This window comes from Scaptodrosophila lebanonensis, unplaced genomic scaffold (assembly GCF_003285725.1).
Source record: "Scaptodrosophila lebanonensis strain 11010-0011.00,11010-0021.00 unplaced genomic scaffold, SlebRS2 tig00000122-arrow-arrow-pilon, whole genome shotgun sequence".
NCBI lineage: Eukaryota > Metazoa > Arthropoda > Insecta > Diptera > Drosophilidae > Scaptodrosophila > Scaptodrosophila lebanonensis.
Window position 1 is genome coordinate 136,629 of NW_022060580.1, and position 17,623 is coordinate 154,251.

The 17,623-nt window shown below is 37.5% G+C and overlaps 1 protein-coding gene across 3 annotated transcripts in view; it reads left to right on the plus strand.

Annotated features, from left to right (window-relative positions):
* Window positions 1-17,623, plus strand: part of LOC115628660 (eIF-2-alpha kinase activator GCN1) — a 117,434-nt gene that overhangs the window by 81,742 nt on the left and 18,069 nt on the right. Inside the window, exons 3-4 of one of the 3 annotated variants that reach the window (XM_030524828.1) lie at window positions 14,662-15,629; window positions 16,137-16,265. The exons of 1 other annotated variant lie outside the window; for it this stretch is intronic. In XM_030524828.1, the coding sequence (XP_030380688.1) occupies window positions 14,662-15,629; window positions 16,137-16,235 (1,067 nt within the window). In that variant the 3' untranslated portion in view covers window positions 16,236-16,265. Of the gene's footprint in view, window positions 1-14,661; window positions 15,630-16,136; window positions 16,266-17,623 lie in introns of those variants that run through there. One more of the 3 variants, XM_030524827.1, reaches the window with a different exon arrangement.

Genomic DNA, 17,623 nt, shown 5'->3' on the forward strand with positions numbered 1-17,623 from the left:
TGTCCTGACTAATTGGTGATCAACGCACAGCCCAAACGGTAAAAGATGAAATTTGGACTCAAGTATCCTTTTATAGTATCCATTATAGTGTAGGAGCACACTAAGAAAGGCTTTTGGAAAATTCCAGCTCCAAAGGGGGGAAAACGAGCTTTAAAAAATATTAGTTATAGTGGTCATGTTCGTTTAACGAAATAGTTTGGCAAGAACAAAAATGTACGGACTACTGAACAATTTTTTGTCAAGAACAGAAAATGTTCATTTAAATACCTTAAATGCCTTCCTACTGATAACTTATAAGGTGAAAACATATGGGTAGGTTATGCACACACAAAATAAATACAATTGGAAACATTATATTGAGCCGGGTTAAGGCGCACAATACCTGCTAGTTTTGAATAAAATAAATTGATTTTGCCGATAAAACCATTTGTTCTGTTTTTATACTCTGTACATGAAATGTACAGAAGTATATTAGGTTATGTATAGACCGATTTAACGAGAAGTTATAGCCATAAATATATTTGCTGCTGCAGCGCTGCTCAAGCGCTGCCCGCGGCTGTTGCTGATGTTGCTGTTTGGTTGACTGCGAAAATGCTTACACAGACACGAATAGATGCGCATAGGCATACATACACTCACACAGACGCAATTGCTATGTAAATGTGCAATTATAAACCCTTTACGTGAGTTCGAATACCGAGAGAGGTACAATCGATCAAATTTTTTTTTATTTTCTATAATTATTGTAAACATATGTACAGAGTATTTCAAAGTCGGGTCACCCGACTTTAGCTTTTTTACTTGTTAAAATTGCTTCAGCCCGTATCCGGAAATCTATCTTTTTTTGGGCTGACTTCGCCTGTACCAAAGAGTAAAATGCTATACTAGTTTTGTGCGAATGTATGTAACACACAAAAGGAGGCGTGGCAGACCCCACAAAGCATATATATTCTTGATCAGGGTGACAAGCCGAGTCGATTTAGCCATGTCCGTCCGTCTGTATGAGCGCAAGGATCTCAGAAGGTACAAGAGCTAAAATGACCAAACTTGGTATCCAGGTTCCCCTGAGCCCTAGGCAGTTCAAGTTTGTTTTTTTTATTTTGATACAACCCCCCACTCCCCCGCACTCATATTTTACCAGATTTTGTGGACAAATGTGCCTACCCCGTCTCAGACTTCACTTTCCAACAAGACGGGGGGCTGAAGCATACGGCAAAAATAATGTAAAGTGGGCTTCATGTCCAAAATTTTAACCTTATGCAGTGCCCTGTAAGAGCCCAGATTTGAGCCTCGTCGAAAATTTATACCCTCTGCTGAAGATATAGTTGACCATGTACGATTCTCGACCAAAAGGATTGGATGACCTATGGAGCCGCGTGCCGACGGAGTGGTGCATGGTTCCACGCGACCACATACATAATCTAGGTAATAGTATGCCCAATCGCAAAAATAAGGCAATTAAAGTTCGATACATTGACTTTTTCCAGTTAAGTTAATTTTTTTTATTAAAATTATGTTTTGAAAAAGCAGTTACTATTTTTATAGCCTGTACCCAAAGGGTGAAAGGCTATACTAGTTTTGTGCGCATGTATGTAACACACAGAAGGAGGCGTGGCAGACCCCACAAAGTATATATATTATTAATCAGGATGACAAGACAAGTCGATATAGCCATGTCCGTCTGTCCGTCGGTCGTTACATCCAGTTAGTGCTTATGTGTCCGTGTGCCAAGTTTCATCATGATAGGTCAATTCTGAAGAAAGTTATAGCCATAAATAAAATCGCCAGTATCATCTTAAACCTCTCTGAGATAAGACGTGTTACTCTTGAGTTACCGTAGTGCAAACTGCCAACAGCAGCTCCCACCAGCTTATCAGAAAAACAAATAAGTGCATAAAACAGAATCCAAAAAAAGACATAAACAACAAACACACAAAGAACAACAATACTAAACTCACGTGTTGCGGGCCTGCGCCCAACGGCACTGCAATGAATCGACCACCCGACCGACCCTGGCCAACGATCAACATGACCACAAATGAACCAAAATACGTTATAATTAGTAGAACAGACAACAAAACATTTGAAAACGTATCACCATTTCTAATTAAAAAAGTTGTAGATTTTGCTTGCAATGGAACAATTGAAACTTGCAAAAAAACGAGATCGGGAACCCTTCTCATCAAAACAAAAAACCATCTACAAGCCCAAAAGCTGCTTAAATTGCAAACGTTTCACGACTTCCCAGTGCGCGCCGAAGAACACAAATATCTAAACACATCTAAAGGCGTCATCTACTGCAACGACTTACGGAATATAAATGAAGATGAAATTCTGGAAGAACTCAAAGTGCAAAACGTTGTTGAGGTCCGAAAAATTCTAAAAAAAGACAACAATGATAACAACAAAAAGACAGAGACAGGCTTAATTATACTTACCTTCGCATCAATCACCCTACCTGACAAAGTGTGGATAGGATATGAAATAATTAAAGTACGTGCATACCTCCCACCCCCAATGAGATGCTTTAACTGCCTTAGGTTTGGACACCCTTCCGCCTATTGCAAAAGCCCAAAAACATGCGCCAACTGCTCCGAAAAAGACCATACAAAAGAAAATGAGACATGCACCAACACACAAACCTGCATCAACTGCAAATACGAGGCTGATGAAATTAAGCACCACAACGCAATGGACAAATCCTGCCCTGCCTTCACGAAACAAAAGGAACTGATTGCCATCAAGACACTGCAAAAAGTGGACCATAAGACAGCCCGCTATATTTACAACACACGTCACATTCACCCACCAACGTCTTACGCCCTGAAAGCAGCACTGCCAGCACTTATACCACCAGCTACAGAAACAACAACGCACACAACTAATACATCGAAAACAACCTCATCAACACCGAATCCTACTACTAGACAAATTATCACCTATGAAGACTCCCCGGAAGAACCCATGGACATCACTGCATCATCCTCAAAATACTCAGCACGCCCTGAAATCTCCGACGATCTAAAACTTAAAATATTTACAGCTAAATCAAATAAATTAGGAACTCTTCTGAAATCAAAAGGAAAAAACAACCAAACAACTAAAACAGAAAAGAAAAACAAAAACAATATATTCGATCACAAGAGTGCAATGAGTACAGGTGAAGAATCCGACTTATAAAATCAAATATATATATATATATATATATTAATCTAATTCTAAGTAAGCTTTACCTTATATTATTATTCTTAACATGCTTAAAATATTACAACTTAATATAAATGGCTACCTCAATAATTATAATCACCTTCAAATACTCATAAAAACCAAAATTCCTAAAATAATTTCCATTCAAGACACTCACCTCCACTCTACTAATAATATTCCCATCCCAATAAACTTTACTCTTTACCACATAAACAACTCGAGAAACCCTTATGGCGGAGTAGCTCTTCTACTTCATAACTCCTTGCAACAACAACAAATTCAAATACGCAATACAAGCTTCGATTCAATCGCCGTTACTATACAATCAAAAATCAAATTTACTATAATTTCTAGTTATATACCCCCCAAAAAACCATTTACCTTACAAGAATTAAAATATACTTACAACTATATTGATACCCCTCTTCTTATAACTGGTGATTTCAACAGCTGGCACAAAAGCTGGGGATCACAGAGTAATAACCCACGAGGTAACCTACTGTTTAAATTCATCAACCAATCCTTGCTAACAACACTAAACAATGGCTCACCCACCCACTTCACTACACACCACACCTTCACACACATTGACCTATCCCTTGCCTCACCTGAATTAGCCTTACACTCGAAATGGACAATTGACAATCAACTCTCAGTAAGCGATCACTTCCCGATTTCAATCGAACTTTTTAAAAGCGAAACAACTGACTCCCCCGTCGCCAAACCAAAGTTTAATATAGATAAAGCCAACTGGCCTCTGTACCAAAAAATTAGTAAGCAATCTTCCGACGAGAGACCACCCAGCACACATATAAACCAAGAAACAGCACACGTCTGCTCTATAATTAGGCATAGCGCACATTTATCCATACCACAATACCACATACATGTATCCAAACAGGTCCCCTGGTGGGACAACGATCTGAAAGTACTAAAAACCAATAAAAAATTAGCCTGGAGACACATGTGCGAAAATATAAACACAACTAACATAATCGCTTATAAAAAAGCTAACGCAATACTAAAACGAGAAATAAAATCAAAAAAACGCAAAGCCCTATACGAATTCACCTCAGACATAAACTCACAAACCCCAATTCCAATAATATGGAAAAAAATCAACAGATTCTGTGGCCTCAAAACCCACAGCCAAATTCATTGTCTTGTTAACCCCAGGAACCCATCTGACACTTATACAAACAAACATGATATATCAAAAGCCCTGTGCGAGTTCTGGTCAGACGCATCACTTAATTATAACTTCCATTCCACCTTCAGGTCACACAAAGAAAACTTAAACTACAATTTCACTCACAACACATCCACCCTTACCCAACCCTTAGAATGCGACATTTCTCTTATAGAACTAAAAAGCGCCATTAACCAACTTAAAGGCAAAACCCCAGGTAGGGACCGCATCAGCTACCCAATGATAAAAAACCTGCCAGATTCAGTAATGCAAAGGCTCCTCAACCTCTACAACAGTATCCTTAACGCATATATTCCACAACAATTTAAAATAAGTAACATAATACCAATATTAAAACCTGACTCAAACAAAACAGCAATATCATCTTATAGACCCATTTCATTAAATAGCTGCCTATCCAAAGTCATGGATAAAATCATATCCAAACGACTATGGTGGCTAGTTAATAACAGCCAGCTACTCGATAGTCGTCAAATGGGATTTAGAAAGGGAAAATCGGTATCAGATTCTCTAGCAATGCTAGACTACCTGACTACCACGACCCTATCCAGAAAGAGCCACCTTTCTATCATTTCACTAGACTTCTCAAAGGCATTTGACAAAATCGGAATACATACAATAATCGACGAGCTCGTTGACTGGAAATTAGGACCAAAAATGATAAATTACATAATAAACTTCTTAACCAACCGAAAAATTTGTGTCCAGACTCAAAACATACAATCCCAACCCTTGCCACTAGAAAATGGAATCCCACAAGGATCACCACTATCGGTAATCCTTTTTGCAATCGCCTATAATAAACTTAATAAAACCATAGGTCTACATAAATCATTCGAATTTACTGCATACGCAGACGATTATACAATAATAAAAAGACACAAAAAGATAGATACAACCTTAAACATAAACCCACTAATCTCAGACATCCGAAAATGGTGCAATTACTCTGGAGCCAGTCTCTCCATGCCAAAATCAAAACATCTACACATCTGTCGAAAAAAAAAATGCAACTTCAGAATACTTAGCGATCTCAACTTAAAAAATGAAAAATCATTAAAAATACTAGGCATTACTATAACTAATAAATATAAATGGGATGCACACATAGAAGAATTAGTAATACAATTAGCTAAAAGGCTAAACATTATTAAATGCCTCTGCAGTACTAGTTTTAACTGCCACATGAAAACCATTCTTTATGTAATAAACTCAATAATCATGTCAAAAATTGACTATGGGTTATTCCTATACGGAAGAGCTCCCAAATCAAAAATTAACAAATTAAAAACCATATACCACTCAGCTGTTAGAATGACCCTCGGTGCCTTTCGCTCCTCACCAATAAACAATCTAATATACGAATCTAACATTAGGCCAATAGAACACAGAACCGAGCACGCTATATTAAAAAACTTTAAAATTATATCCTCCGCAAAAAATACTCCACTAGAACACATTTGTAAAAAAATTTCGAAAGCGAAGCGGGTCCCAAAATTGTCATCAACAATAAAGGATACCATTGAAAACTGTAAAATGATACTGCTACAGCCTGTACCCATAATAAATAAAAAAGAAACCACCCCACCGTGGTCATTTAACTTTTCTAGGATAAATAAATCCCTTCACACCTCATCAAAACCCAACACACCAACGATTGTTTACTCCCAACTCTTCCTAGAAATTAAAGATACCCTCAAACAACACACGTTCCTATATACAGACGGCTCAAAGTCCGATACCGGAGTAGCCTACAGTGTAACCTCCACAGAACACATCATAACCCAGCAGATACTCCCATCTTATTCCTCCATTTTCACTGCTGAAATAGCAGCAATTCTCTACGCATGCAGATATGCGGAAAAACAAAAAGGAAAATTTGCCGTATGCACCGACTCACTCTCAGCCCTTACAGCCCTAGAAAACTTAAACAACTATAACTACTACACATTAGAAATTAGGAAAATCATTTTAAAATACAAACACAAATTCACTCTGATATGGGTCCCAGGACACTGCGGCATTATTGGAAACGAACTTGCAGACCAAGCAGCTAAGCAAGCACTCACATTACCATTAATATTAGAAAGAAACCTCAACATATCAGATACACTTAAATACATCAGTAAACATATGAAAACCCAATACGATAGTATCTGGAACAACACATCTCCACATTACAAACTTATTAACTCAAAAAAGCAGAACCATATTGTATCTCTAAACACAACAATCTCTCGAATGGACACCATTAAATTTATGAGACTTCGAATCGGGCACACTAAACTAACACACAGCCACCTATTTGACAAAACACCCCATCCTACATGCCAACAATGCAATCATAACCTAACACTATCCCACATATTCCTAGAATGTCCTCTTTATGTTGAGCACAGACAGAAATTCCTCCAAAAAACCCTAGAAGAAATAGTAGATCCCAAAAACATAGTCACAACAATCCAATTTCTTAAATCCATAAACCTTTACAATAGCATATAAGTAGAATCTTAATTAGTAACTAGAATCTGTAGACCTATATATTTGTATACTCGTTGCCTTGCATATACAATAGCTAATAAATATCACCTATTTAAGTCATAATATCAAATGTTAAATCAATATTGTTACTTACTATATTACAACAAAGAATGTAAGCAGAAGGCCATCGCAGCTATTGCTTAACACAAACCATAAATTGTCCGCACTTTGTAAGTGCTGGCAATTTCATTATAAATAAATAAAATAAATAAAATCGCTGCCCATGCTCTGCTTGCAGTGCTGCCCGCAGCTGTTGTTGTTGTTGCTGCTTTGGTTCAACTTTGTGCTACATACATACACGCATATAAACACGCATAGACACGTGATATAAATGTAAAACTGTACATAAACATGTCTTCTATGTATGTATTAAATAAATTTTCTTAATTAATTTAATAAATTAATTAAATTTTTTTTAAATAATTTAATTTTTTAAAATATTTTTTTAATTTTTTATGGAGAGTACAGGCTATTTTACTGTCGGGCTTGCTCGATTGTAGCGTTCTATCTTGCTTATGTTTGATTTTTGAATAAAATTTTAAACAACAGTAGACAATTATATATAAATTATGTGTGCAAAGTTTGGTTTAGGTAGCATTTGAAATGTGGACGCTATTGACGAAATTCTGTAGCGGGGGAAGGGGGGAAAATTAAAAAAAAATAAAATAAACTCGTCCTTTCTCGGACCTAGGAGAATCTGGATGCCAACTTTGGTTATTCTAGCTTTTATAGTTTCTGAGATCCTTCGTTCATCCAAACGGACAGACGGACGGACGGACGGACATGTCTAGATCGATTTCTCTCGTCATGCTGATTCAGAATATATATACTTTATGGGGTCGGAGATGCTTCCTTCTGCTTGTTACATACTTTGCCAAACCTAATACTGATCCATTTTTAAAGATTTCATAGGCATAATAGACGAAAAGTGATAAACATGTATCCACATGTGACCGCCACTGTATATGAATATGTTTGTATATACAAGGTGTGTTCCAAAGTAAACAGGACTTTAAAAAAAAAACAGAACAAATGGTTTTTTCAGCAAAATCAATTTATTTTATTCAAAATAGTCTCCTTCTGCTTCAATATAGCTTTTTGCACGATCCAAAAGCATGTCGAACGAGTGGTTTAGCTCGTTGGCCGGTATGGCCGCCATTGTGCCGGTGCAAGCCTTTACGACTGCATAACGTTTGCCTTTCATGGGCAAATGCATTTTTCCGAAAAGGTAGAAGTCGCACGGTGCCATATCAGGTGAATACGGCGAGTGGTTAATGGTTGAAATGTGATTTTTGGTCAAATAATCGGTCACAAGCGTCGATCGAATGTTGGATTCTGAGCAATTTTTGGTCGTCAGTCAATTTGTGCGGAACAAACCGTGCACACACCTTTCGTAAGCCCAAATGTTCGGTCAAAATGCGATAAATCTATGTTTTGGAGATGTTCAATTCAATTTCCATCAATTTCAATGATGATTTCGGCTGATTTTTGATGAATTCTCGCACAGTTTCGATGGAATTTTCGGTGATCACGAATTTTGATTGGCGTACAAGTTGATCGTCATTTATGTCCTCACGACCACTTTGGAAACGTTTGAAAACCACTCGTGCACTCTGCTACGGGATAGGCAATCATCGCCATAAGCTTGTTCCCTCAATTGAAACGTTTCGATAAAAGTTTTACCAATTTTAAAACAAAATTTAATGTTGGATCTTTGTTCGAAGCTCATTTTTGCACCGTTTACTTTGGAATGCACCTTGTATCTATATATATATAAAACAGTTTGTCCTGACTGACTGACTGACTGATTGGTGATCAACGCACAGCCCAAAAGGTAAAGCCGAAATTTGGACTCAAGTATCCTTTCTAGGTGCCCACTAAGAAGGGATTTTGGAAAACTCTAGCTCCAAAGGGGGGAAAACAGGCTCCAACGTTTGTATGAAGAATCTACAGTTTGCATCTGATTAACTTCAAACTTAGTTTGTATACTCTCAGAACAATTCCAAGAAAAACTGTATGCTTGGTTTTTTGATATTTTTTTGGAGCCTAAAATATGGGAGTTTTCCTGTAAAAAAATGTTGGGGCGCAAAAGCAAACCGCGTCAACAGCCCACAGCCCACACGGTAAAAGCTAGGATGCTGAAATTTGGGCTCAAGTATCCTATCATGGTGTAGATGCGCACTAAGAAGGGATTTTGGAAAATTCGAGCTCCAAAGGGAGGAAAACGAGCTCCAAAGTTTGTTAGAAAAATCCGCATTTTTTAGCCGATCGACATAAAACTTGGTTTCTAAAATCAATAAAAGAATACAAAGAAAACTGCATACTCGGTTTTTTAAATTTTTTGTTGGAGCTTGAATTATTGGGGTTTTCTTGGGGCCCAAAGGAAACCGCGTCAACAGCCCACACGGTAAAAGTTAGGATGCTGAAATTTGGGCTCAAGTATCCTATCATGGTGTAGATGCGCACTAAGAAGGGATTTTGGAAAATTCAAGCTCCAAAGGGGGGAAAAGTAGCTCCAAAGTTTGTTTGAAAAATCCGCATTTTTTAGCCGATCGACATAAAACTTGGTTTCTAAAATCAATAAAAGAATACAAAGAAAACTGCATACTCGGTTTTTTACATTTTTTGTTGGAGCTTGAATTATTGGGGTTTTCTTGGGGCACAAAAGGAAACCGCGTCAACAGCCCACACCCCACACGGTAAAAGTTAGGATGCTGAAATTTGGGGTCAAGTATCCTATCATAGTGTAAATGTGCATTAAGAAGGGATTTTGGAAAATTCAAGCTCCAAAGGGGGGAAAAGTAGCTCCAAAGTTTGTTTGAAAAATCCGCATTTTTCAACGATTGAAATAGCCAAAGCAAAATGTGAGACACTAATGTGTGAATGTCCATACATAACTATCTATGTCCATACATATCTATACATCTATGTATGTACATATGTATGTATGTACATTCGTCTTGCACTGACAGAGCAAGAAATGTTAATTAATTGAAAATTATATAACATTTTTAAAAGTAATTTTTTCTTTGTTTAGTGCATTTGGCATTAGGGTTTTCATTAATAACTTTATGCAGCAACAACAAATATCAAATAGTTGGGGACATCACATACACACACTCACACACACAACAAGCAATAGTTCGTGTCTATGTGTGCGGTTCTGTACGTACGGTTGAAAAAGGAAAGAGAAACATACATATGTATGTATGTATGTATGCCTGTGTATGAATATAGCATGTATGTACATTCGTATTAATGTATAATTTGGGCAATCGAACACAGTTGTTTGATTGTAAAAAAAATAATGCTCTAAAAACATTAACAACTGCAAGTCATTGGCTCGCTCTTCTTCTTTCGTTTTGACCATTTAATGTTAATTGCAAAGGCAAAACGCCAAAAGTTTACAGTTACCGTCGCTAGGCAATGACTGCGTAAGCGATAGTAAAGCAGAAACCGAATAACGGAGCTACGCATATTCTGCTTCGCATTGCGGGCAGATGTATGTATGTATATGATTTGTTCTTATTGATCTCAATAAATAATTAGATTTTATTATTTAAATATTCTGCTTATTGCATTCAAACTTCGATATTTTGATGGTATCGGTGGCTTCAACTATCGAAAGTTTTACTCTAGCAAATTGAGATGAGAATTGTCAGAATTGTTCCGAGTTTGTGCGTGACCGTATTGACTCAATATGGCACCAAAAAAGACTCAAATGTGAATTTAAAATTAGGATATACCCTTATAATTATTCCCCTTTCTTGCACATAGTCTATCTTAAAACGTTGCGTTATCTCTATATATAAAACAGTTTGTCCTGACTAATTGGTGATCAACGCACAGCCCAAACGGTAAAAGATGAAATTTGGACTCAAGTATCCTTTCATAGTATCCATCATAGTGTAGGAGCACACTAAGAAAGGCTTTTGGAAAATTCCAGCTCCAAAGGGGGGAAAACGAGCTTTAAAAAATATTAGTTATAGTGGTCATGTTCGTTTAACGAAATAGTTTGGCAAGAACAAAAATGTACGGACTACTGAACAATTTTTTGTCAAGAACAGAAAATGTTCATTTAAATACCTTAAATGCCTTCCTACTGATAACTTATAAGGTGAAAACATATGGGTAGGTTATGCACACACAAAATAAATACAATTGGAAACATTATATTGAGCCGGGTTAAGACGGGCAATACCTGCTAGTTTTGAATAAAATAAATTGATTTTGCCGATAAAACCATTTGTTCTGTTTTTATACTCTGTACATGAAATGTACAGAAGTATATTAGGTTATGTATAGACCGATTTAACGAGAAGCTATAGCCATAAATATATTTGCTGCTGCAGCGCTGCTCAAGCGCTGCCCGCGGCTGTTGTTGATGCTGGTGCTTTGGTTGACTGCACACATGTTTACACAGACACGAATAGATGCGCATAGACATACATACTCTCACACAACCGCAATTGCTATGTAAATGTGCAATTATACACCCTTTACGTGAGTTCGAATACCGAGAAAGGTAAAATCGAACAAATTTTTTTTTTATTTTCTTAATTTTTTTTATTTTCTATAATTATTGTAAACATATGTACAGAGTATTTCAAAGTCGGGACCCCCGACTTTAGCTTTTTTACTTGTTTCTGCCTGCATTTGTAAAGGGAAACCAGTATTTCTATATTTTGAAAATCCTTGAATGCAAAGTTGTAGATTTAGTTACGTAGATCACATTACCCAAATTTCAAATCGACCGAACAAAATTTATAACACACACTTTTCATTTGAACAAGTGATTAAATATTATAAACCCAATAATTCAGACTACAACACAAATTTCGAAAAACCGAGTATGCAGTTTTTATACCCTGCACCGAAAGGGTAAAAGGGTATATTAGTTTTGTGCGAGGGTACATGGAAAACACAGAAGGCAGACCCCACAAAGTACTTATATATATTCTTGATCAGGATGACAAGCCGAGTCGATATAGCCATTTCCGTCTGCCTGACCGTCTGTCTGTCTGTATGAACGCAAGGATCTCAGAAAGTATAAGAGCTAGAATAACCAAACTTGGTATCCAGATTCTGCTGAGCCCGAGAAAAGCGAGTTTGTTCTTTTTTGGTAGTCACACCCAGTTAGTTATTATATATCCGTATACCAAGTTTCATCATGAATTATGAAGAAAGTTATATCCATAAATAAAATCGCATACATGCCGGCAGCTCTGCCCGTAGCTGTTGTTCTTGCAGTTTGGTTCAACTTTGTGCTGCATACATACACGCATATAAACAGACAGAGATACGATTCTGATGTAAATTTATTATATGCATGTGTTGAATATTGTTGGAGGACAACACAATAACATAAGCGCTATTTGATATGTAAAGTAACGTCACTCGCTTTAGTTAAGCAGCCCATCTGGCAACTTTATTTACGTTTCTTGTTTGCTTATGTTTTCACTCAACTCTTTTGCGAAAGAGAACAAACGCACTCATATAATAATAATTATTGGTGGAAAAATACGGATTTTAATAAACAAACTTTGGAGTTCGTTTTCCCCCACTTGGAGCTCGAATTTACCAAAATTCCTTCTTAGTGCTCAGCTACACTATGATGGGATACTTGAGCTCAAATTTCAGCTTCCTAGCTCTTACCGTTTGGGCTGTGCGTTGATTGCGTATAGCTTTTCGTGTCCCGATTATTCCACGGGAAAATCCCTAAAATTCTAGCCCCATGAAAAATAGCGAAAACCAAGTATGTATGCAGTTTTTCTTGTATTCTTTATGAGAGTATACAAACTAAGTTTGAAGTTAATCGGATGAAAATTGTAGATTTTGTTTTATATACTATATAGAAAGTAAATTAATTAAAAATTTTTAAATTACTTTATTTTGTTTTTTTTTTTTTGTGGGGTGGTACAGGGTATTTAAGAGTTGAGCCCGTTCGACTTTAGGATTCCTTTCTTGTTTAGTTTTAACATAGAATAAAGAGTAAATTTGTCCTAGTTAAATATTTCGTTTGAAAATATTTTGCTTAATTTTGTAATTATATTTTCTTAAGTTTTATGTGCTTTATATTACTTTAAGTATTTTGATAATATTATTAAGATTAAGCAATAGTTTGTTATTTGAAAATATATTCAACGGTTCAGTTGTTATACAATGAAACGTAGTGTCCTAGTTAATTATTTCGCACATCTTATATATAAATGAAATTGTGTTGAATAGTTTATATTAAATTTGGTATATTAATAAAATGTTTATACCCTGTACCCGTAGGGTAAAAAGAGTATATTAGGTTTGTGCAAAGTATGTAACAGGCAGAAGGAAGCATCTCCGACCCCATAAAGTATACATATTCTTGATCAGCAGGACGAGATAAATCGATCTAGACATGTCCGTCTGTCTGGATGAACGCAACGATCTCAGAAACTATAAAAGCTAGAATAACCAATGTTAGTATCCAGATTCTCCGGGAAAGGACGAGTTTATTTTTTTTTGTGGAATTTCCCCTCCTTTCCCCACTACAGAATTTCGAGTTAAGAGTTAAGAATTGAGCCAGCTCAAGTCTAGCATTCCTTTCTTGTTTTATACTCTGCAAATGGAATGTGCAGGAGTATATTAGGTTTGCGAGAGGTGAAAAATGTAACACGCAGAAGGAGGCGTGGCAGACCCCACAAATATATATATTCTTGATCAGCAAGACAAGACGAGTCCATCCAGCCCTGTCTGTCTGTCCGTCCGTCCGTATGAGCACCTGGATCTGAAAGACTATAAGAGCTAGATACACCAAATTTTGCACAAAGATGCCTTATGTGTGTACGCTATGCGATTTTGTTTTATTTTTTAGAAAATTCTCGCCCTCCCCCTCACCACCGCCATTCGTGATTATCCATAATTCCCGAAATTCTTGGAATTTTTGACGTAAATTTGGCAAATGCCTCAGTTAGTAATTATGACACACAAACACACTTAGGCACGCATAAATATTCTACACATATGTACATAGTATTTCAAAGTTTTGACATCCGCCGTTAGGTTCTCCACTTGCTTTAATTTAATTTACTTAATACATGTACAATGTTTATACCCTGTACCCGTAGGGTAAAAAGGGTATATTAGGTTTGTGCAAAGTATGTAACATGCAGAAGGAAGCATCTCCGACCCCATAAAGTATATATATTCTGAATCAGCATGACGAGAGAAATCGATCTAGACATGTCCGTCCGTCCGTCCGTCTGGATGAACGCGAGGATGAACGCGAGGATCTCAGAAACTATAAAAGCTAGAATAACCAAAGTTGGCATCCAGATTCTCCTAGGTCCGAGAAAGGACGAGTTTATTTTATTTTTTGGAATTTTCCCCCCCTTCCCCCGCTACAGAATTTCGTCAATAGCGTCCACATTTCAAATACTACCTAAACCAAACTTTGCACACATAATTTATATATAATTGTCTACTGTTGTTTTTTATTCAATTCGGTCAATTCTAAGAAAAGTTATTAGCGAAACAAATTCTCGCCAGTACAACCTCCCCAAACTGCAGCAACAAGTTCGCTCTTCTTCTTCCTCTTTTTGCTGCTGCTATGGGCGCATATAACTCAGTGACAGAAGTTTACCTGGGTACAGGGTATTACACTGTCGGGCTTGCTCGACTGTAGTGTTCTCTATTGTTTCTCATGGAAAATATTTTCTGAATTTCAGGTATTAATTCAGCAATAATTCGTGGAATATGCAAAGTGATTGGAACTACACTAACAAAGTACAAAGATCCATCATCACAACAATTAGTCCGGCGTCTTATTTCCGATTTGGCAAAAGAGCATCATGACATAACTTTTGAATACATGTTATCTGTGCTAAAAACGCTCACATTAAAAGAACTGCCTTTAGCACCTGTACAAAAGTCTTCAAAATCATCTGTTATTGCTTTAAGTTGGATTGCATTGCTACTAAAAAACGGAAATGCTGAATCAAATATTTATAAAACGGAGAAACGGAGGCTTTTTGAATACCAGTCACTATTATACCAAATGACCTTACTAGCTTCACAACAACGAGTTACAGATGCTGCCAGAAAAGTGCTATATGAATTGTGGGAAGACGACAATATTTTTAGTGATACCGTACAAACACTTTTACAGTTGGATCCAAACTCCAATGTAACAATTCTTATAATGCTAATGGTCCAATATGAAAATCAACTAAATCAAGCTACCACAGTTTTAAAAAACAACAAAGATCAAATTATAGAATATTTTGTGAAAAGTATGATTTTGTCGAAAACTAAGCCACAAAAGGCATTCATCGTAGCTTGCTATCCATTTTTGAAAACAATTACCGACTCCGAGTTTGAATTACATATATACCCCCCCCTGCAAAGAAATCTTCTCCGAAGTCCTGAAAATACCCTAGAAAGTCTGGGTCTTATTATTGACGCAATAAATATAAATTGCAGCCGCTACGGTACCCAAATTGGAAAAATTTTAATTCAAAATTTGTATTCCAAAGATGAAGTGGCCCGACGTGAATCTTTAGAGTCGTTGAAGACATTGTCCCAGAAGTGCTCAGATGAAGACGTTATCAAGGTTTTATTAGAACAAATATTTTCAATTTTGAGTGGATCTGATGGCAAAATAAATGTTGTTGAATATAGGCTCAACTTACTACAGGTACGTGTTTTTTCATACATATTCTGAATGTATTTATGTATACATAATTTACATTAAGATAGTAAAATAATAAACATTAAATTTGATAAGATTCATATTAAGTCCAATTTTAAAAACAAAAGCAGTATAGTTACTCCTTGAACTACATTAATACATATTTATGCTCTGTACCTAAAGGGTAAAAGGGTAAATACTAATTTTGTGCGAATGTATGATATTCAATGTTTACATACCGACATAAAAGATGGCGCACCCTGTATGTAAGGCATGGCGGAAAGTAAATGAATTCTGGCACAAAGTATATATATTCTTGATTCTTGATATCCAAACTTGATATACAGATTCTCTTAAGTCCCCAATCTCCCGCTTTTGGCGATTTTCCATATCTCCCGTTCTTCTTGGAATTTTGAAAATCATTCCTTTCTTGCTTATGTATCCATATGGATAGGTGACTTTAAAAGGAAGTTATATCCATAAATTTAATCTCTGTTCATTCTCTACCCGCAGTTGTCTTTGTTGATGCTGTTTTGGCTCAATTCTGTACTGCAAGCATACACGCACATAAACACTCATAGACACGATTCTGATGGAAATGTATGCTGTTGAAACTGTACATGAACATGTCTCCACTTTTGTATATATGTATTGAATATTTTGTATTTAATTTAATTAATATAATTTTTTAAAATTACTGAAAAATGTTTTTTTTTTAATTTTGTCTTTTTGGTGGGAGGTACAGGATATTTAAGAGATGAGCTCGCTCGACTTTAGAATTCCTTTCTTGTTTTTATATTTTTGATCTAAACATATGTACATACAGGGTATTTCAAAGTCGATACACCCGACTTTAGCTTCTTTACTTGTTATTATACTCTGTACATGAAATGTACAAAAGTACATAGTAGGTGAAAATTTATATTATTTTATATAAATTGTATAACAACAAATAACTTAACTTTTTTTAATATCGAAAATTACAACACGATGCGGTGGCGTTTGTGCTTCTATTTAGTTCTATTTTACAACTAACTTCAAAATTCGGCTTACATGCTAAACTAAGCCTAAGGCGGCGAAAAAAGGGCGCAAGGCGACGTCCGCAAACGGCCGCTCTCACGCTCTCTTTTCGCCCTAAACTAAAATTCAAATATTTCTCTTAAACTATCCTAATCTAAAACAGCATCTGCGCCAACACCGGCCCCCTTGGAGGGACATCGTCCTTCAACGGGCAATGGCGCCAGCCGGTGAATCGCCCTTCGGAGATTGCCGCTACTCGTGGCGACGTCGGCCACCCGCACCTTCCCGTCTGTCCCGACGTGAGTTGTGGTGACCCTGCCAAGTACCCACTTTTGTGGCGGCACGTTGTCTTCGGCCACCACGACGAGTTGTCCCACGACGACGTTGGGTTCCTCCTGGAACCACTTCGCTCGCACCTGGAGGCTCGAAATGTACTCCCGGGACCATCGCTGCCAAAACCTGTGCTTGAGACACGAGGCATTGCGCCATCGCCTTAAGCAGGTTTGGCTGTCGATGTCCGGGAGCGGTGGAGCTGGAGTCGCCAGAAGAGGCCGCCCGATTAGAAAGTGGCCCGGGGCTAGCGCCTCGCCGTCGCTGGGGTCCGCTCTGAGTGGTCCCAGTGGCCGAGAGTTCAGCACCGCCTCGACGCTCGCCAGGAGTGTTCCGAGCTCTTCTGCGGTCAGGAGCGCATTGCCCACCGTCCGTAGGAACAGGTGCTTTGCAGACTTGACGCCTGCCTCCCATAGACCGCCGAAGTGAGGCGCTCTGGGTGGTATGTACGCAAACTCGCATCCTTTTCTTGATGCGAATTCGCGTACGCCTTCCGCCTCCTTCTCCCATCTCGCTCGGAACTCCTGCAGCTTCCTGTCGGCTCCCACGAAGTTCGTTGCGTTGTCGCAGTAAACTTTGCGAGGGATGCCTCTCCTGCCGACGAACCTTTCAAAAGCCAAGAGAAAAGCATCAGTGGTTAGATCTGACAC